Source organism: Globicephala melas, chromosome 9, assembly GCF_963455315.2.
Source record: "Globicephala melas chromosome 9, mGloMel1.2, whole genome shotgun sequence".
NCBI classification, from domain to species: domain Eukaryota; kingdom Metazoa; phylum Chordata; class Mammalia; order Artiodactyla; family Delphinidae; genus Globicephala; species Globicephala melas.
The window spans coordinates 82,080,553-82,102,374 of NC_083322.1; the positions used below are offsets into that span (position 1 = coordinate 82,080,553).

At 37.2% G+C, this 21,822-nt stretch overlaps 1 protein-coding gene across 6 annotated transcripts in view; it reads right to left on the reverse strand.

Annotated features, from left to right (window-relative positions):
- The window catches only part of LOC115840852 (platelet glycoprotein 4), a 148,403-nt gene that overhangs the window by 20,202 nt on the left and 106,379 nt on the right, over window positions 1-21,822 (reverse strand). For all 6 annotated transcript variants that reach the window (XM_070046310.1, XM_060305040.2, XM_070046307.1 and 3 more), the window contains 2 exons: window positions 11,028-11,236; window positions 192-352 (listed from right to left, as the gene is read on the reverse strand). In XM_070046310.1, coding sequence (XP_069902411.1) covers window positions 192-352; window positions 11,028-11,147 — 281 coding nt within the window. In that variant the 5' untranslated portion in view covers window positions 11,148-11,236. The remainder of the gene's footprint in view (window positions 1-191; window positions 353-11,027; window positions 11,237-21,822) is intronic.

Genomic DNA, 21,822 nt, shown 5'->3' on the forward strand with positions numbered 1-21,822 from the left:
TATATATTTCTTATCATCATTAAATCCTTAGATTAGGCTTTTGTATAGGCAGAAACAGAATATTTCAATGTATGTTAATGGCAAGAAAATAATAAGTACATTTCAATACAATGGGAGTTGTCAAGTGGAAGCTTTTTCAGAAACACATATGGTCAAGGGAAGAGTGCCACTTTTTATGGGGACTCGCTCACCTGTATGTGTAAGGACCTCTTTGCTTAACTTTAATTTTGCTGCTGTTAACTGCCACCTCCTCTGGATTCTGCACATCAAAGATCCAAAACTGTCTGTAAACTGTTGTGCCTGTTTTAACCCAATTTTTAAAAGCAATTGTACCTTCTTCAAGGACAGTTTCCTATGAAAAAGAAAACAAGTTTGGGTTATTTCTTTGTAGTAAATACGGGCACTTGTGGGAGTTTAAAACCATTAATGAGTTAGTGAAAGAACCAAGCTCAAGTATCTTGTTTGTGAGAACCTCTGCAACCTGCCACAGGTTGCGGCAGAAATGTTTTCAACACATTTGATAGCAATCTCTTTTCGTCAACCCTTTACAAAGAGAATCAGTGTCTAATATTGCAGACCATGTCTGTCGATTGTAAGGCCAACCATTAGCAAGCTTTAGAGTGACCTTATGGCAACATTGCAACAGTTTGTAACACAATTTATTAAGCTAATTAAAAGCTTTCCAAAAATTTATTATCATGTCGAATATTAACTTCTCTTCTGCCCTCAGTGAGATGGATTGAAGAGGCAAAACAGAAAAACTGAGAGAAAATTCTAGTGGTATTGGAAGCTTTTTCACTTTCTTCAAAAGTTGGATACTTCAGGGGAACATCACTTAATATCTTTTAAATTAAGAAAAACACAAATTTGACTTCTCCCCTTCAAAACCCTGCTAAATGAGGCTTTCCCAACTCTCAGTACATTTGCAGAAACCTGCTAGTACATGTTTCCAAAAATTACAAGTTTAATCCATTATTATTAGGTTAATACTTTTTTTAATAAAAGGATGAAATAAGGAAGTTTTCATGTTATCCTTTTGTGAAATCCATTAAAAATCTTTGATGATCCTTGTAATAAAGATGGACAGATAGGAAAAATACCAATGACAGAATCAGAAAACCCTACATTAGAAATCTCTCTTGTGCTTCAGGAGTTGGGACTGAGTAGAAAGTCACCAAACCCCTTGGGTCAATTTCAGTATCTGTAAAACGAGGGAATTATCATAGATGCGCTCCTGGATTCCTTCCAAGGCTTTCACTCTCTGGGCAGGAAGCCTCTGGAGCTCTAGTAGCTAACGCAGACAAAGGTGACTTTGTAGCAGGCAGTGTTTCCAAGTAAGCACCTTGGGAGGAATGCCCAGGTGTCAAGTTCCAACTTACCTTGCTGCCAGAGGAAGAGGAAGGAAAGTATTTCACACAAAATGAGCCTAATAAGACCTAGGAATACAGGGACAATCTGACTTCTTTGTTTCTGTCACCTGGAAGCATCAATTCATAGAATGATGGATCAGGAAAGGACATTGGACATTAGCACATTTTCTAGGAGAGCGTGCTGAGGCTCTGAGAAACCAGGTGTCTGGCTCAAGGGTAACTGAGGCAAATACCTAGAAGTAGAATCATGACGAGGATCCTAGTCTCTGACCCTTAGGCTGGTCCTCTTTTACACCGTGTTTTACTATTTTTTGTTCCTGTCACCTCTGCACTTAGTTGGTAGAAGTCAAGTTAAGTTTCATATCTTCAGGAAACGTTACTTATTACTTAGTGGAGAGAATAAGGGAATTCCTTAGAGAAGAACAGGACATCAGCTAAAATGCCTTTACAAAACCCTGTGCTGTTGCAATCATTGCTGTTGCAATGCAATTGGAGCTGCTAAAGTGATGTTAGATCTTCTTACTTTTTACAAGCAATTATCCTTGAAAATCTTTTTATTTGCTCCTAAAAAGTCTATTTCCATAGCAAGCTCAAAATTAAGACAAAATTGTGTACAGATAAAGTATTAATGCTATTCTTTTAAATGTAAAGGTGTTTACCCTAAATGATGGGGCTTTTGAAGCTGAAATCTATATGGAAGCTGAAAGCTATGTTAATTTACCCATTTCAAGAGACTTTAGGAGGGGAAAACACACACGAACATACACACATACACATAATTACTCTCACCCTATAGAATGTTAAGGACTAATATATATAGTATCAATTGTTTATCATGTACCTCTCAAGGCACATACTTTATTTCAGTTCTTAATGAAAGGAACTCAGTAATGTACTTGGCAGGACAGAAAACTCCCTAACTCTGATGCTTGTACATTTCATATCAAAAGACATTGTAACTGATCATGCCTTTCTTCTAAGGCCATGAATTACTTTGTCTTATTTGTTGACCTAGAGATTTTTTTTAATGGGGAAATTGAAACACAAAGAGTTGAAATGAATGCATTGAATTACTAGCTTTAGAATTAGGGTCATCTAAACCCATCCAGTTTTTAGAAATAGAAGTGGGTCCTAGAGAAGCAGATGTCTGATTCATGTTGTAAGACAATTTAGTAGTAGATAATGGAGAATCTGGCGTTTCACTCCAGTCTTGTGTGGTTTCCGTAACACCATGGTTTGTTCAGAGACACAGAGAAAAATATTGAAGCAGTCACAATAGGAATGAATTTCTTCTGATCCTAACATTATCAAATGTACTAAAAAATTGTAGAGGCCTCTTTGACTACCAAGGCTAAATATATCATAAGTTCCTGTAAAAGGAGCAAAAGTTTTTATGTTCTTTGTGAATTTAGGAGGCCTTGATTTTAAGTTGACTTTGGACTCTCTACCCCATTTTGCAGATCTTTTACTAAATTTGAAGTACAAAGGTGATAATTATGTGTACAGAAAAAGTAATATAATTTAACATCCTCTCACTTGGCTAATATGTACATCAGTATCTGTCCCTGACTTTAAGTGTTCAGACTATCCAGTCCTAGTAATGAGTGGATACCAGCCTGATGACTGCCACATGACAGGGTCTCCAGCTGGGTTTAAAGCCACTTACCTTGAAACTTCTATTTTGCTACATTAATTTAAAGGTAGATATATGGGACTGTAATGCCCTCTATGTAGTCACCTGGTCACTTGATTATTGCTGTTACGGGAAAATAGTACTCATCAACTTTAGTGTAACTATTAAAATGTCCTTGATATCTTCCTATGCCTGAAGTATATAGAATACATATGTAGAAAACATATTGTCCCATTTCTCAGGGCTCTTACAGAGTACCAAGAGACGGAATCGTATATAGCAGATCTTTTTTTTTTTTTTGGCCACGTCACGTGGCACGCAGATCCCAGTTCCCTGACCAGGAATCAAACCTGCGCCCCCTGCAGTGGAAGCGCGCAGAGTCCTAACCACTGGACCACTGGGGAAGTCCAAGAGATTTTAATCTATGAGTAGATTTCCTTAGCCTACTCCCAGCCTGACCAAGTATATTGGCTTCTTCACTCAAAGCCTAGAGTGAAGTGGTTAACAATGAGATAGATGCTATGAGTTTGATTCCCAGTTTGGTCACAAGCTAACCAGTTAAACCTGGGCAGGTTATTTAATTTCTTTGTACCTCAGTTTCCTTATCTGTAAAATAGGGATACTAATAATAACATTAGATTGAACTATATGAAATTAGTATTTTTGAAAGTCAAAATAAGTGGAATATGGTGTAATTAAATATTTATCCTCATAGGTTATTGTAAGAATGAATAAATGTGAGCACTCAGAACAGTGTTAGCACATTCAGTAAACATTGACTATTATTATTATACAAATATTCTCCACCCCTTAGAGGGAGAACTCTCATCTCACTTACTTTCCAGATTGCTTTAACTACTTCGTTCATAGGATTCCTGTCTAAACCAGTCATCTGGCAAGAACTCATGTAAAATCCTGTGACACTACTTCTTCTATTTAACCATTCTTCTATTTATTCTCCATCCAGTGAAATCAAAACTTCCCTAGAAAGCAGAAACATGCTGAAAAGAGTCTTTATCCTCTCCACTCACTACTACAATTTGTTCTGTTTAGGACCAGTTACAAGCAGTCTTCCCATTTCAAAAAATATTCTCCTATGTGTGTACATGATGCATATGTGTGTGTGTGCGTGCTGAGAGAGAATGAATTAGAATATTAGTACCAGTTGTGTTGAGAGTCAAAAAGTGGTTTCAGTCTCAGGTTATCAAGTCAACAGTTAAACCACAGAATAATATTTGGTGAAATGGATCAGATTTAATGTGTTTCTGAAACTCAGAAATCAGCTGTCAAGAGTTTATGGAAGAACCTAAAATGGGAGATTTTGTATTTGGCATGAAAAGTAAACTATGTTGATATTAAATTGGGCTAGAGGAAGAAAATTACACATGCTGATCTGCTTTTTCTTAAAACATTTTAAAGTGATTTTATTATTGGAGCTAATATGCAAATATATGTGTTTAAACCATGTTATTCTGCTCTTTAAATTTATAATTTGTTTTAGAGTATTTCATGTTCTCATATATTATCATTAAATTTAAAACAAATGCTACCATCTTTAACAACCTATACTTCTGGCACTTTTTTTTAGCTTTTTAGATACTATAATAATGTAAAAACTATTTTATCATATCTGGAAATGCTCTAAGCATATATTATGAAATTAATTTTACTATTAAATATGTACTGTTGATTTGAAATTCTAGTCATTTTAATGAACATAAATAATTGTTATTTCAATTTATTTTATCTGGAAGCACTTTTTTGGCTACTGAAGGATCATTCTTTTCAAGAATGGGGGAAGGAAATGATGGTATAATTGAATGATGGTATAATTGAACATTAGTTTTTAATTGGAAATAAAGGTATCTTTAATTTCCTTCTTGGTGTTCTACAGTTAATATCATAGGGAAATTAAATTGAAATTATTTTAAATTGCCTGTTATATAATATTCACCAAACATATATCAAGTGACATTAACAGTGTCAAGTGATAAGTTAATCTTTGTAAATGGTGGCAGAACTTTGACCTTTTTCTGAAGTCCTTTGGTAATTTCTACTTTCCACATTCATGGCAGCTCATGCCATTGACTTTTAGTGTGTCTAGCAAGAGTGCATAAACCTGCTGGGCCCACACAAATCTATTAGGAATCAAAGTCTAAAATACTGGTAAAAAAAGTTTCCAGTTATAATGCATAAAAAGCACAAAGTCCCTAAAAAATATCCCTTGGAAATAACGAGTAAAGAAATACATATATATATACATATACACACACACACATATACACATGAAGTAAAATGTATGGACTAGTTTAGGCCATTTCAAAGGCTGGTGTCTGGTGCCATCTTTTAGAACTGGAAGGCATCATAGAGTCCCAATTCTATATTTAAAACTTAGGTAACAACAGGATATGATTTTCTGATCTTTTTAAATTAAGCACTTCTTTTTTTTTATGGTGCTTGTATACAGGTAATAACTTTGCCAAGTTGCTACTAGTCCATTAAATACAGCAAGTAATCTGCAATGAGTTTCAATTGTAGACAAAACTGACCAGTAGTAAAACTTGTATATATTTGTAAAATAACAGAATTAACCTAAGTGCTCTGAGTCAGTGGTAAGATACTTGGCTCTCTGGGATTACACATAATTCAAAGATTTGACTTATATTGCATGCCGAACAGATACATATGCCAATCTCATTTAAAAAATAATTTTTTAGGGCTTCCCTGGTGGCGCAGTGGTTGAGAGTCCGCCTGCCGATGCGGGGGACACGGGTTCGTGCCCCGGTCTGGGAAGATCCCACATGCCGCGGAGTGGCTGGGCCCGTGAGCTGTGGCCGCTGAGCCTGCGGGTCCGGAGCCTGTGCTCCGCAATGGGAGAGGCCACAGCGGTGAGAGGCCCGTGTACCGCAAAAAAAAAAAAAAAAAAAAAAAAAAAAAAATTAATAATAATAATTTTTCAAACTAAATAAAAAAGAAACAGTTTTATTTAAATAAAGAAAAAGTCCCAGCATCTTTACATGATTCAAATGGGCAAGATCATCATGGATATATGAACATCCGAGAGCAAACTCAGGCTTAGTCTTAAATGTACCACACAGCCCCTGACCATTGAAGGTATTCTGATGATGTCTTAGTCTGTGGATATTGAGCTGGGTTACAATGTAAATCAAAGATTGCAGATAACCCTCATTTCAAAAACAAGAAGGGAAAACACTCTATTTATTTATTTTATCCCTGCTTTGTTACCCTGCCCTAGTGAAATTATACTTTCAAAGTCATTACTGACGATGTTCTAACCATTATTTCCTTAATTTTCATCTGCCTGAGATCATTTTATTCTTTCCCTGAAAATTGGCTTCCTATTAACTTCCCAAAAAATGCACTCTATTGTTTTCATTGCTCCATATAAAATAATTTTACCCTTTTCTGTTTTTGTCTTCCTACCTACCTCAGAATGCACATATCCTATAGTAATTTCTCTGCCCTTTTGTCTCTATATTCAAATTCTCCTTAAGCAAATCTACTGTTTAGTTTTATCTGTATTCTCTATAATAATGATCAAATCTCTTGAGCTCTGACCTCTGAAATATACACTGATGTTCATATCAAATCGCTTATAAAATGTCTGTTTTTTATTCTTCTAAGGTATACAGTTCTATCAATAACAACTGGACATCTTGCAGTTTGTTCTTTTTACTCCTCTCTCTCCCTGTTTAGTCCCTCTATCCCATTGTATCCCATCACCCATCAGTTCTAGGTACTCCACCACACTAAACCAGAGTGCCTTTTGTTATGTGCAGACTCTGCAAAGATCTTTCTAAAGGGAGTCTTAAATTCTCCTTGAAAGTGGTCATGTCCTACATAGCGCTTCCTGTTTTTGGTCTCCTCACTTTCCAGTACATTCTATTGTAGAATTATAGAGTACAAAACTGTGTAAATCATCTAGTCTCTCCCTTTAGATTGCCTAGGTATGGAAACTAACTCGTCCTCCTTTTGGCTAGGTGAGTTGGCAAGTTGATTTAGGGTCTTGTGACTGTAAAATGGGTAAAATAGTAGTACCTTCTCATAGATATTTCTGAAGATTAAATGAATTAGTATATATGCAGCTCTTAGTAGGACTAAATAAATGCTTTATTAGTATATTGTATGGTATATTAGTATGTATGGTATATAGCATATTAGTATATAGTATATTTGATATCAATCTCTGAATGCAGATTTTGTTATATCTAACACCTACCAGAAAACATAAACCATCTACTATTGCCTATCATTTCATTAATTAGTCTTCTAACTGATGTTCAAAGCTTCCTAAATCTTACCCCATGTTATTATTTTTCTAATTGTCTCTCCTGTTAATCCTATATTTTTGGCACATTTTTTAATATTCCTCCTTCCCTCGTCACAACATTTACTTGCATTTCCACAACTTTTCCCATAGTATTAAACAGTCCTTTGACACTTTTATTGGAGCCTTCTTTGGACTTTCAAAATTTTGTACTTCAAAATCCAATTCAAATCTCACCTTCTTCCTGAAGTTATTGAATACTCTGAGAAAGTTCTCTTTCTAAATAATATTTATTTTCTACAGTATATGCTTTAGAATTCAATTATAGAGTTTCACAGGTCTCTAGTTTTTACAATATGCTTTCCCCAGTTAAAACTTATATTTCTTGAGATAAATATTTATTTTATTCTCTCTTGGCCTCTATACAAAAGCAAATTTCTGATGTCTGAAAACTCTTATTTCCTCAGGATTAGCCATTGTGAACTTAGAGATAAACAGTAAACAATTAAAATAGATGCTGGCACCCCTCATGCCATCTAACAGGGTCTAAATGAATAATATTGTTGAATAATAAGAAAGAACAGATGACCACTATTAAGCTACAGATGATCAATTATGTATCAAAAAAGTCTTAGTCTAAAATGCTGTGCACTGGAAGATTATTGTCACTTTTCTATTCTGAAGATTTTTCCACAAAATAAGTTATAGTCTCTGTGTTAGAACTGATCCTGTTCTCTCGCCCCAGAATATACAGAAGAGAAGGAAGTTTATAGAGCAGAAAGGGTGTTGAACAATGGCAATTCCCTCTCGCACTATTAGATTCTCCCCACCTCCCCATCACCTGTCTGTCTCTATTGAACTGTATTAAAAATAGGGCTTCCCTCGTGGCACAGTGGTTAAGAATCCACCTGCCCATGTAGGGGACATGGGTTCGAGCCCTGGTCCAGGAAGATCCCACGTGCTGCAGAGCAACTAAACCCGTGCGCCACAACTACTGAGCCTGCGCTCGAGAGCCCGCGAGCCACAACTACTGAAGCCGATGCGCCTAGAGCCCGTGCTCCACAGCAAGAGAAGCCACCACAATGAGAAGCCCGTGCACCGCAACGAAGCGTAGCCCCTGCTCACCACAGCTAGAGAAAGCCCACGTGCAGCAACAAAGACCCAATACAGCCAAAAATAAATAAATATATAAAATATAATAACAATAATATCAAGAAAACTGGGAATTCCAAGGAAGGAGATGGAATTTAATGTATATTTTCAGTTAAATGCATGAGGTTGAAATTTTTGCAGTCTGTTAGCAAGAGAAAGGATAGAAATGACTATACTGTTATTAAGCAAATATAGCATGCAAGTATAGAAACTGTACCTAAAAATGTCCTATTTTTTAAAAATCTGTTATACTAAGACAAGAGCTGTAATGGTACAGTGAGAAAAGTTTTTAAATTTAAAGACTAAGCATTTTAGCTAAACCAAAAAAACACTGGAAAATAGTAACTTCTTGTCCTGGGTAACTAGATTTGAAATTAAATCTTCATATTTATTTGTCAATTAGGTCAGTGCTTTAGTGAAATATAATTGTATATGTTTATACTCCTAGTAAGAGTAAGATGTTAAACATGGATGAATGGATGAGACAGATCAAGGTCTTAGCAGGAACAGAAACTTCAGTATGAGTTGGTAGTCTAGCCCATTTTCAGATTCAGTTCTTGTTGTTCTCCATGTGCACTGTGCTTACTAACGTCTAGACCGCTGACATCTGAATCAGGCTGAGAGCTAAGGCCAGCATTCAGATATGTTTTATTTGGCTAGCACTGTATTTTATTTATTTATTTATTTATTTATTTTTAGTGAATGAAATAATACTTTATAATTTTGATTAAGAGGTAAAGGAATAGAGAACAATTGAATTTGAGATATTCGAGAGAATAATTTGGAAATTAATCTTTCAGTGTTTACTTTCAATGTTCATACAATGAACTAGGCTTCTATTCAGCCTCACTATACATGATATGATGCATCACATAACTTTGTGTAAGTTGCCACAAATACAGGATACCTAATATACAATGAATGAAAGAAATTTTGTCAGCAAGACTGCCCTCATAGCTCCATTTCACTTTATATTTGTTTTTCAGTTTTCTTAGATTTTCAATGTATTTATACACAAACTCATTTTGTCTATAGCATTGAAATAGTAAAAAAAAACAAAAAAAAACAAACCAAAAGAATCAAACTTTTTTTTTTTTTTTTGCAGTACACGAGCCTCTCACTGTTGTGGCCTCTCCCGTTGTGGAGCACGGGCTCCGGACGCGCAGGCTCCGCGGCATGTGGGATCTTCCCGGACCGGGGCACGAACCCGTGTCCCCTGCATTGGCAGGCGGACTCTCAACCACTGCGCCACCAGGGAAGCCCCAAACCTTTTAATAAGAATATCAAAATTTCATCTTTTTTTTTTCTTTCACATATGTACTTCATTTTTCATCAATGGTAAAAAAAAAAGCCTAACCTGCTTCACCTTGTAAGATTTTACAAAAAGGGTATATACTTCCAAACATATGTACAACAGATTTTTTTTTACACAATCAGAGGAACCAACAAAATATCCACAAATGTTGCATGCTAATTGCTCATCAACTAGCTCCACACACTTTTTCATGGTTTTGCTTCACTGTCTCCATCTTCTCTTTGTGTAAAAGCAGTGTAGCATTGTATTTTAAAAATGAACATACATGCCTTTGGGCAGAGCACACACTTTTAAATTCACAATAGTCCTTGTCTTGTTTTTACCTTGTTCTTGGTAGGTCCCCATTTTTTTTTTTTTTTTTTTTTAAACCTTGTCTCCAAACCCCTGAAGCCATTTGAATTTGCCATCCCTGATTTAGGACTTCAGCAGATCTACTTTCCTTTATTCTAGTCTTCCTTCTCTTTATCAATTAAAGTTGGTGAGTATGAAAGTGAATTAGAAGGAACTAGGGTGGGAGATAAATTCTAGTTTGTTGTACAAAGCCTATATATTAAGTCACTTTATTTTTAGTGACTTAACACATAGGTGACTAAATATATTTTAGTCACTTTTATTTTTAGTTTTGTTAAAACTATAGTCAACTTGTTACATATATACTAGGATATGTTCTAAATTACATTTCTGGAAGTATCTTCTAAAAGTCAATTATCAAACTTCATCAATAAGAAATGTTCATAAGACAATCATATATTATTACACATATCATATAGAGCAGTTTACCAAACAGAAATAATTTTTACCAGTTTTACCAAATATTCCTACATCAATATTAAACACAATTTTGTTTAAGTTATATATATATTAAATATGATTTTACTTTTCTCAACATTAATCAAACTGCACCTATTTTATAAATGTACCCTCACAAAATAACACTCATTTCTCATTCAAAAGCTTATCAGCATACTCTATTGACATAATTAAATGTAATTATTTCTACTTACCTGCATACCTATAATAGTTTTTTATCAGAAATTAAATATTTAGACCTAAGATGACAGTGCATTCATATAGAATATGAATTGTAGAATATACATCATACTGTGACCACTTCTCTATCATGTAGTTTCAGTAGTTCACAATCACGTTTGTGTTGGAGACACATTATTGCCAGTTACAATGAAATATCAAACAGCCACCCTAAGCCAAAAAGGGATGGAAGATAGAATGAATCAGGACAGCAAGAAATATTCTTGAAATTACTTGTACCTTTTTAATTGTCTTCTCAATAAGCATGTCTCCAACTGGCATTAGAATACCTCCAAACACAGCCAGGGCTGCACCAATGACAGCACCAGCGATGAGCCCACAGTTTCGATCGCAGCCCATTTTTCTTGTTCTGGGAAAAAACTAAGGTTCAGCACCTGCTTCCTTCAAACTCCCAGGTCTGATGAAGGTGGTTTCCAAGAGGTCTGGTTCTATCATTAGAAGGAGATCATAAAACAGAAGCATAAGTATCAAACAAAAAGATCAAAGTACAAGGAAAACACGCAACTGAAACAGATCATTCTGCCAGTTATAAACAGATGCTTTTTTTTTAAAAAAAATAAAACTTTCTAGGTCTTGTCCTTTCTTGATTTGACCTACCTACCAGTGGTAGAAGTAATAAATAATGTCACATAGAGCAGTTCTTCAAAGTTCTCCTCTTTAAAATTTTCTTTCTATGGATGATTAACATTCTGAAATCTTATCTAAGGAGAATACGCTTACTGTACTCTCGCCCTCTGCTTACCTTGCATCAGCCTGGGACACTTATGGGCATCTTCACCCTCTATCTGGCTTCTCCACCCCAACACAACCATCTGCACCCTAACTGGAGTTCTCCTGCAAACTGAATGTGGGTGGACTGATGTCTATCACATCTAAATGCTAAGCAAGTTTGGTGACACAAATAGAGAGATACGGATTTTACAGGAAATGATCTGATGAGTCTCAGAGGAATCAATTCTTGTAATCAATTGTAAGCTATCTGTTAAAACAAAAAAGCATGAGTAAATTGGGAAAATACATTGCCAGAAAATTAGCACTAGACTACTCCCTAATAACATCAAAATTATAATTATTAAAAGAAAATTCCACTTTCATCAATATTGAGTTCATGCCTGCATTCTTTCTTATACACGGTGTTGAAAACATTGAAATATTTTAAAGAAGAGTACTTCATTTCTTTTTTTTTTAACATCTTTATTGGAACATAATTGCTTTACAATGGTGTGTTAGTTTCTGCTTTATAACAAAGTGAATCAGTTATACATATACACGTTCCCATATCTCTTCCCTCCTGCATCTTCCTCCCTCCCACCCTCCCTATCCCACCCCTCTAGGTGGTCACAAAGCACCGAGCTGATCTCCCTGTTTTATGCGGCTGCTTCCCACTAGCTATCCACTTTACGCTTGGTAGTGTATATATGTCCATGCCACTCTCTCACCTCGTCACAACCTCCCCCTCCCCCTCCCCATATCCTCAAGGAAGTCCATGCTCTAGTAGGTCTGTGTCTTTATTCCCGTCTTGCCCCTAGGTTCTTCATGACCTTTTTTTTTTTTCTTAGATTCCATATGTATGTCCATCGACAGATGAATGGATAAAGATGTGGCACATATATACAATGGAATATTACTCAGCCATAAAAAGAAACAAAATTTAGTCAATTTCTTTTTTTAATAACTGATTTTTAGGTAGTCTAAAGGTGAAAAGACTTTAAAGAAAATATGTAGAGGATGTCTAGTTTCTGTGATAGTCATTGCTTTCTTGCTGGTCTCACATATATATTTTTTAACATATTCAAGGGCAATAGTGTTCATTCTGTCATGGGCAACTGACTCATGCCAGTTCTGTTAAAAGCAACTAGATTGTGTCAATATGTATTTCACTTAGTCAGTCTTATCTTTGGAAGAAAACTCTTAGTGGAATAAGTAGATCCTATTGTAACAAGGTTAATAAGACTTTATTATTCAAATATTGAAAACATACTCATTTGAGCTATTTTGGTTGCAATCGCATTTTTTATAATGGGGTTGACCTGACATCAATAAACAGAATGTGCTTTGTAGCTTATAAACAAATATTCCCTACTTCAAAATGCCCCTGGCCAAGGAAAACAAAAATGCCAACAGAATGGAGGCTACAGACAAAAAAGAGGCACACATAATATTTTTCTCAACCTTGTAAGTAGAATAATAATTATATTTTGTTATGGTCTCAGATTTTCCCTCCATAGCTTTGTTGTGGTTGAAGTACCACTCTGATGATTTTATTAGTAGTTCTTTCCACTTGAGGAAACATTTAGTTTTTTTAAAATATTAATTGCATAGCTAAGAAAATAGTGTTAAGACTAATGTTAAGAAAATAAGACTTTTCCCCAAAATGGAAAAAGATGTTATAAAATTTTTTCATGGCAATTTATTTATTTTTCATCCTTTAGGATTTCCCTTTACCAATGCCTTATAGCTAGGATACTTCCACTGTAAATCAGGATGAGCAAACTGATTCACACTGAGGTCCTCATGGCTAAGAAGCTTGAATAGTCATGAGTGTCACATGTTTTTTTCCAATGTAAACAAAACACACAAGCCTAAACAAGTGATTTATTTTCCCTGTGGAATTTTATGTGTCCCTGAGCAAGTAGAGTCGGCTTTTTATTAATTGCTTGGGGGTGGAGGGGGAAGAATATACGCTACCTCCTATGACTTTGGCCAGGATTGTCATAATGCAGTGGAACAAATTATTTAAATCTGATAATAATGACTAGATATTCACAAGTAGAATCTCCTTTGCAAAGGATAATTGTACAGCACCTTAAAATTTTTGTGAAGCATCATCCTTTTTGTTTTTTTTTTTTTATTTTTGCAGTACGCGGGCCTCTCACTGTTGTGTCCTCTCCCGTTGCGGAGCACAGGCTCCGGATGCGCAGGCTCAGCGGCCATGGCTCACGGGCCCAGCTGCTCCGCGGCATGTGGGATCTTCCCGGACCGGGGCACGAACCCGTGTCCCCTGCATCGGCAGGCAGACTCTCAACCACTGCGCCACCAGGGAAGCCCTGAAACATCATCTTTTAAACGATCATTGTAATTGCTGAGTAGAGAATGTCACCCAGGTGTTCTGTATTGTATACAAGTGATCATATTCAGGGGAGCTTATCAAGTAATATTTTACTGAATGCCCATTTCATAGACCATTCCCCAGTTCAAAATCTGCAAGTTATACTTAAGGTAGTCATCAAAATACAGGGATCGAGCCTGCTGTAACTGAGAGACTGGAGAATAAACTGAAGCGTGATGGGCTACTCTCTTGCCAGCTGACCTTGGGCAAGTCACTTAATAGCTCTATTCCTCAGTTTCCTCATGTGTAAAATAAGATGCTAAGATGAGATCCCCAGTTTTTAATTTAGGCAGCTGAACTGGTTCTTCACTCAAATTCTTACATGGAAGACCAGGCAGAGTGACTTTGATTACAGCAGTGGCAGCAGTGGTGGGAACTCCAAGACCCTGATTCCCAACTTGGTCTCCCCACTCCCAACTAACACTATCCTATCCCATGTTTAGGAAACTTGAGGAGAATCTCTGTAGAAACAAATGGACTGCAATTCGTTAAAAAATTGGGACACGAAATCCCTAGAGTCAAATTCTAGTTTTGTTTCTATAACATCATGAATCTATTAAAAAATACAACTCAAAGATAAAATCATCTCTTTCCGAAAGATATTGTATTTTCTATATAAACACCACTAAAAATTATTCAATATTAATGTTATTTGCAATTCTGACAGATGGAATATAAAATGAGTTAAACATTACAATTCTATGGTTTCTGAGATGGACAGAGGTGTGTATTATTTGCCCCTTTCCAGATCTATGCCATCACCTAGTTAAGAATCTACCTGACCTTTCCCAGAATCATTCTCCTTTATTCAAGCAGCCCCACGGACTACAGGAGAGAGTTTCTGCAAGGGGCAAAGAGTCTCAAGAAAGTCCACTGGACGACCCAGGGGGCAACAGGTTATTCAATGCCTCTCTAAACATGAAAACTCATTATTATGACTTCCAAGGACCCTGAGCCCAGAGATGTGAAGTCATGGGCAGACCTGGGTACTGCCTAGGCTCTGTCTGCTTTGAATTTAAAACTGAAGTGAGAGAGTATACACAGCCCACTGCTGTTGAGTCAAGTTCATCAGAAAACAAAAGTGTCAATAATTTTTTGGGTTGAATTGCATGGTTAGACAGTTCCTAGTCTGACACTGTCTGGATGATGCATAAGCAAAGATACAAGAGTTACTCTAACATTCCTGCATATGTGTACTGATATTTTCAACAGAAAAAGATTGAGTTTATCTAATTTTTCACATTTTCTATTGGCCGACATACTTTTGTTACCTTGATGTAAGTTTCCTTTTTTTTTTTTTTCTCTCTAAGAATAGGCAAGATATTTCACATGTGTAGTGTAGTCCTCCTTTATCAACGGCTTTGCTTTCCACAGTTTCACTTACCCATGGTCAAAAGTGGTCAGGTGAAGGTAACTGAACCTGTAGAAAGCAAAATCTTGGCTACAGGGGGACTACTTAGGGTTTGGTGCTATCTCTGGGTTCAGGCACCCAATGAGGGTCTTAGAAGGTATCCTCCACACCCGTGAATATGGGGGAACTACTTACTTGCATTCATTTATTATGCTTCAGTGCCCTGTCACCATAAGTTAAGTATTGCTATTATAATTATACTTTAACCTTATGCTTCATACTACAAAATTACAAATACAAGGTGACCCTTGAACAACGCAGAGGGGTTATGGACCCTGCGGGCAGTGGAAAATCCACATATAACTATACAGTCAGCCCTCCTTATCTGTAGTTCTGCATCTGTGGATCCAACCAACTACACACTGTGGATCAGGTAGTACTGTAGTATCTACTGAAAAAATTCTGTGTCAAAGTGGACCCACAAAGTTCAAACCTGTTCTGTTCAAGGGTCAACTGTAGTTTTATTCACCTGAAGCAAAGGAGGGACTAACAAATTAAGTAGGACATGAATTGAATACATAAAAGTTCAGGTTACTCAGGACATTCTATTCAAGAGCTTCATAAAAAAAGTGTAGTTATTCCCCACTCTCCTCTCACATGTAGCCATTTAGAGCACATAAAATTTGTGTTTTGCACACATGGTTTTCTCAGTAGTACAGCTTCTTACATAATAAAATTTATTTTACTTGCTAATATTAGATTAAGTTTTATTCTTTACTGTTATTTCTTCTTCATAATAAGACATTGAGGAGAGGACTGGCCGTGTGAACACAGCCTGCAGGGGGTTAGTGCACCACGGCTAGCCCGGAGGGAGTCCGGGAAAAGGCCTGGAGCTGCCGAAGAGGCAAGAGACTTTTCCTTCCCTCTTTGTTTCCGGGTGCAAGAGGAGAGGGGATTAAGAGCGCTGCTTAAAGGAGCTCCAGAGACGGGCGCAAGCCGCGGCTAACAGCGCGGACCCCAGAAACGGGCATGAGACGCTAAGGCTGCTGCTGCCGCCACCAAGAAGCCTGTGTGCGAGCACAGGTCACTATCCACACCCCCCTTCCGGGGAGCCTGTGCCGCCCGCCACTGCCAGGGTCCCAATGCCAGGGACAACTTCCCCGGGAGAATGCACGGCGCGCCTCAGGCTGGTGCAACGTCACACCGGCCTCTGCCACCACAGGCTCGCCCCGCATCCATACCCCTCCCTCCCCCCAGCCTGAGTGAGCCAGAGCCCCCGAATCAGCGGCTCCTTTAACCCCGTCCTGTCTGAGCAAAGAACACACGCCCTCCGGCGACCTACACGCAGAGGCGGGTCCAGATCCAAAGCTGAGCCCCGGGAGCTGAGAGAACAAAGAAGAGAAAGGGAAATCTCTCCCAGCAGCCTCAGGAGCAGCGGATTAAATCTCCACAATCAACTTGACGTACCCTGCATCTGTGGAATACATGAATAGACAACGAATCATCCCAAATTGAGGAGGTGGACTTTGAGAGCAAGATTTATGATTTTTTCCCCTTTTCCTCTTTTTGTGAGTGTCTATGTGTATGCTTCTCTGTGAGATTTTGTCTGTACAGCATTGCTTTCACCTTTTGTCCTAGCGTTCTGTCCGTCCCTTTTTTTTTAACTTAAAAAAATTTTTTTCTTAATAATTATTTTTTATTTTTATAACTTTATTTTATTTTATCTTACATTATTTTATTTTCTCTTCTTTCTTTCTTTTTCTTTCTTTCTACTTTTTCTCCCTTTTATTCTGAGCCGTGTGGATGAAAGGTTCTTGGCGCTGCAGCCAGGAGTCAGTGCTGTGCCTCTGAGGTGGGAGAGCCAACTTCAGGACACTGGTCCACAAGAGACCCCCCAGCTCCACATAATATCAAACGGCGAAAATTTCCCAGAGATCTCCATCTCAACACCAACACCCAGCTTCACTTAATGACCAGCAAGCTACAGTGCTGGAAACCCTATTCCAAACAACTAGCAAAACAGGAACACAACCCCACCCATTAGCAGAGAGGCTGCCTAAAATCATAATAAGGCCACAGACACCCCAAAACACACCACCAGACGTGGACCTGCCCACCAGAAAGAAAAGATCCAGCCTCATCCACCAGAACACAGGCACTAGTCCCCACCACCAGGAAGCCTACACAACCCACTGAACCAACTTTAGCCACTGGGGACAGACACCAAAAACAATGGGAACTACGAACCTGCAGCCTGCGAAAAGGAGACCCCAAACACAGTCAGAGAAGCAAAATGAGAAGACAGAAAAACACACAGCAGATGAAGGAGCAAGATAAAAACCCACCAGACCTAACAAATGAAGAGGAAATAGGCAGTCTACCTGAAAAAGAATTCAGAATAATGATAGTAAAGTAGATCCAAAATCTTGGAAATAGAATAGAGAAAATGCAAGAAACATTTAGCAAGGACCTAGAAGAACTAAAGAGGAAACAAGCAACGATGAACAACACAATAAATGAAATTAAAAATACTCTAGATGGGATCAATAGCAGAATAACTGAGGCAGAAGAACGGATAAGTGACCTGGAAGAATAAATAGTGGAAATAACTACTGCAGATCAGAATAAAGAAAAAAGAATGAAAAGAACTGAGGACAGTCTCAGAGACCTCTGGGACAACATTAAATGCACCAACATTCGAAGTATAGGGGTCCCAGAAGAAGAAGAGAAAAAGAAAGGGACTGAGAAAATATTTGAAGAGATTATAGTTGAAAACGTACGTAATATGGGAAAGGAAATAGTTAATCAAGTCCAGGAAGCACAGAGAGTCCCATACAGGATAAATCCAAGGAGAAACATGGCAAAACACATATTAATCAAACTGTCAAAAATTAAATATAAAGAAAACATATTAAAAGCAGCAAGTGAAAAACAACAAATAACACACAAGGGAACCCCATAAGGTTAACAGCTGATCTTTCAGCAGAAACTCTGCAAGCCAGAAGGGACTGGCAGGACATATTTAAAGTGATGAAGGAGAAAAACCTGCAACCAAGATTACTCTACACAGCAAGGATCTCATTCGGATTTGATGGAGAAATTAAAACCTTTACAGACAAGCTAAAGCTGAGAGAGTTCAGCACCACCAAACCAGCCTTACATCAAATGCTAAAGGAACTTCTCTAGGCAAAAAACACAAGAGAAGGAAAAGACCTACAATAATGAACCCAAAACAATTAAGAAAATGGGAATAGGAACATACATATCGATAATTACCTTAAGTGTAGATGGATTAAATGCTCCCACCAAAAGACACAGATTGGCTGAATGGATACAAAAACAAGACACATATATATGCTGTCGACAAGAGACCCACTTCAGACCTAGGGACACATACAGACTGAAAGTGAGGGGATGGAAAAAGATATTCCATGCAAATGGAAACCAAAAGAAAGCTGGAGTAGCAATACTCATATCAGACACAATAGACTTTAAAATATAGACTATTACAAGAGACAAAGAAGGACACTACATGTGATCAAGGGATCAATCCAAGAAGAAGATATAACAATTGTAAATATTTATGCACCCAACATAGGAGCACCTCAATACATAAGGTAAATACTAACAACCATAAAAGGGGAAATTGACAGTAACACATTCATAGTAGGGGACTTTAACACCCCACTTTCACCAATGGACAGATCATCCAAAATGAAAATAAATAAGGAAACACAAGCTTTAAATGATACATTAAAGAAGATGGACTTAATTGATATTTATAGGACATTCCATCCAAAAACAACAGAATACACATTTTTCTCAGGTGCTCATGGAACATTCTCCAGGATAGATCATATCTTGGGTCACAAATCAAGCCTTGGTAAATTTAAGAAAATTGAAATTGTATCAAGTATCTTTTCCGAGCACAACGCTATGAGACTAGATATCAATTACAGGAAAAGATCTGTAAAAAATACAAACACATGGAGGCTAAACAATAGACTACTTAATAACCAAGAGATCACTGAAGAAATCAAAGAGGAAGTCAAAAAGTACCTAGAAACAAATGACAATGGAGACACGACGACCCAAAACCTATGGGATGCAGAAAAAGCAGTTCTAAGAGGGAAGTTTAAAGCAATACAATCCTACCTTAAGAAACAAGAAACATCTCGAATAAACAACCTAACCTTGCACCTAAAGCAATTAGAGAAAGAAGAACAAAAAAACCCCAAAGTTAGCAGAAGGAAAGAAATCATAACGATCAGATCAGAAATAAATGAATAAGAAATGAAGGAAATGACAGCAAAGAACTATAAGAGTAAAAGCTGGTTCCTGGAGAAGATAAACAAAATGGATAAACCATTAGCCAGACTCATCAAGAAAAAAAGGGAGAAGACTCAGATCAATAGAATTAGAAATGAAAAAGGAGAAGTAACAACTGACACTGCAGAAATACAAAAGATCATGAGAGATTACTACAAGCAACTCTATGCCAATAAAATGGACAACCTGGAAGAAGTGGACAAATTCTTAGAAATGCACAACCTGCCAAGAGTGAATCAGGAAGAAATAGAAAATATGAACAGACCAATCACAAGCACTGAAATTGAGACTGTGATTGAAAATTTTACAACAAACAAAAGCCCAGGACCAGATGGCTTCACAGGTGAATTCTATCAAACATTTAGAGAAGAGCTAACACCTATCCTTCTCAAACTCTTCCAAAATATAACAGAGGGAGGAACACTCCCAAACTCATTCTACGAGGCCACAGTCACCCTGATACCAAAACCAGACAAGGATGTCACAAAGAAAGAAAACTACAGGCCACTATCACTGATGAACATAGATGCAAAAATCCTCAACAAAATACTAGCAAACATAATCCAACAGCACATTAAAAGGATCATACACCATGATCAAGTGGGGTTTATTCCAGGAATGCAAGGATTCTTCAATATACGCAAACTGAACAACGTGATACACTATATTAACAAACTGAAGGAGAAAAACCATATGATCATCTCAACAGATGCAGAGAAAGCTTTCGACAAAATTCAACACCCATTTATGATAAAAACCCTGCAGAATGTAGGCATAGAGGGAACTTTCCTCAACATAATAAAGGCCATATATGACAAACCTACAGCCAACATCGTCCTCAATGGTGAAAAACTGAAAGAATTTCCACTAACATCAGGAACAAAACAAGGTTGCCCACTCTCACCACTCTTATTCAACATAGGTTTGGAAGTTTTAGCCACAGCAATCAGAGAAGAAAAGGAAAAAAAAGGAATCCAAATCAGAAAAGAAGAAGTAAAGCTGTCACTTTGCAGATGACATGATACTATACATAGAGAATCCTAAAGATGCTACCAGAAAACTACTAGAGCTAATCAATGAATTTGGTAAAGTTGCAGGATACAAAATTAATGCACAGAAATCTCTGGCATTCCTATACACTAATGATGAAAAATCTGAAAGTGAAATCAAGAAAACACTCCCATTTACCATTGCAACAAAAAGAATAAAATATCTAGGAATAAACCTAACTAAGGAGACCAAAGACCTGTATGCAGAAAATTATAAGACACTGATGAAAGAAATTAAAGATGATACAAATAGATGGAGAGATATACCATGTTCTTGGATAGGAAGAATTAACATTGTGAAAATGACTCTACTACCCAAAGCAACCTACAGATTCAATGCAATCCCTATCAACCTACCACTGGCATTTTTCACAGAACTGGAACAAAAAATTTCACAATTTGTATGGAAACACAAAAGACCCCGAATAGCCAAAGCAATCTTGAGAACGAAAAACGGAGCTGGAGGTATCAGGCTCCCTGACTTCAGACTATACTGCAAAGCTACTGCAATCAAGATAGTATGGTACGGGCACAAAAACAGAAATATAGATCAATGGAGAAGGATAGAAAGCCCAATGATAAATCCACACACATATGGTCACCTTATCTTTGATAAAGGAGGCAGGAATGTACAGTGGAGAAAGGACAGCCTCTCCAATAAGTGGTGCTGGGAAAACTGGACGGGTACATGTAAAAGTATGAGATTAGATCACTCCCTAACTCCATACACAAAAAAACCTCAAAATTGATTAAAGACCTAAATGTAAGGCCAGAAACTATCAAACTCTTAGAGGAAAACATAGGCAGAACACTCTGTGACATAAATCAGAGCAAGATCCTTTTTGACCCACCTCCTAGAGAAATGGAAATAAAAACAAAAATAAATGGGACTTAATGAAACTTAAAAGCTTTTGCACAGCAAAGGAAACCATAAACAAGACCAAAAGACAACCCTCAGAATGGGAGAAAATATTTGCAAATGAAGCAACTGACAAAGGATTAATCTCCAAATTTACAAGCAGCTCATGCAGCTCAATAACAAAACAACAAACAACCCAATCCCAAAATGGGCAGAAGACCTACATAGACATTTCTCCAAAGAAGATATACAGATTGCCAACAAACACATGAAAGAATGCTCCACATCATTAATCATTAGAGAAATGCAAATCAAAA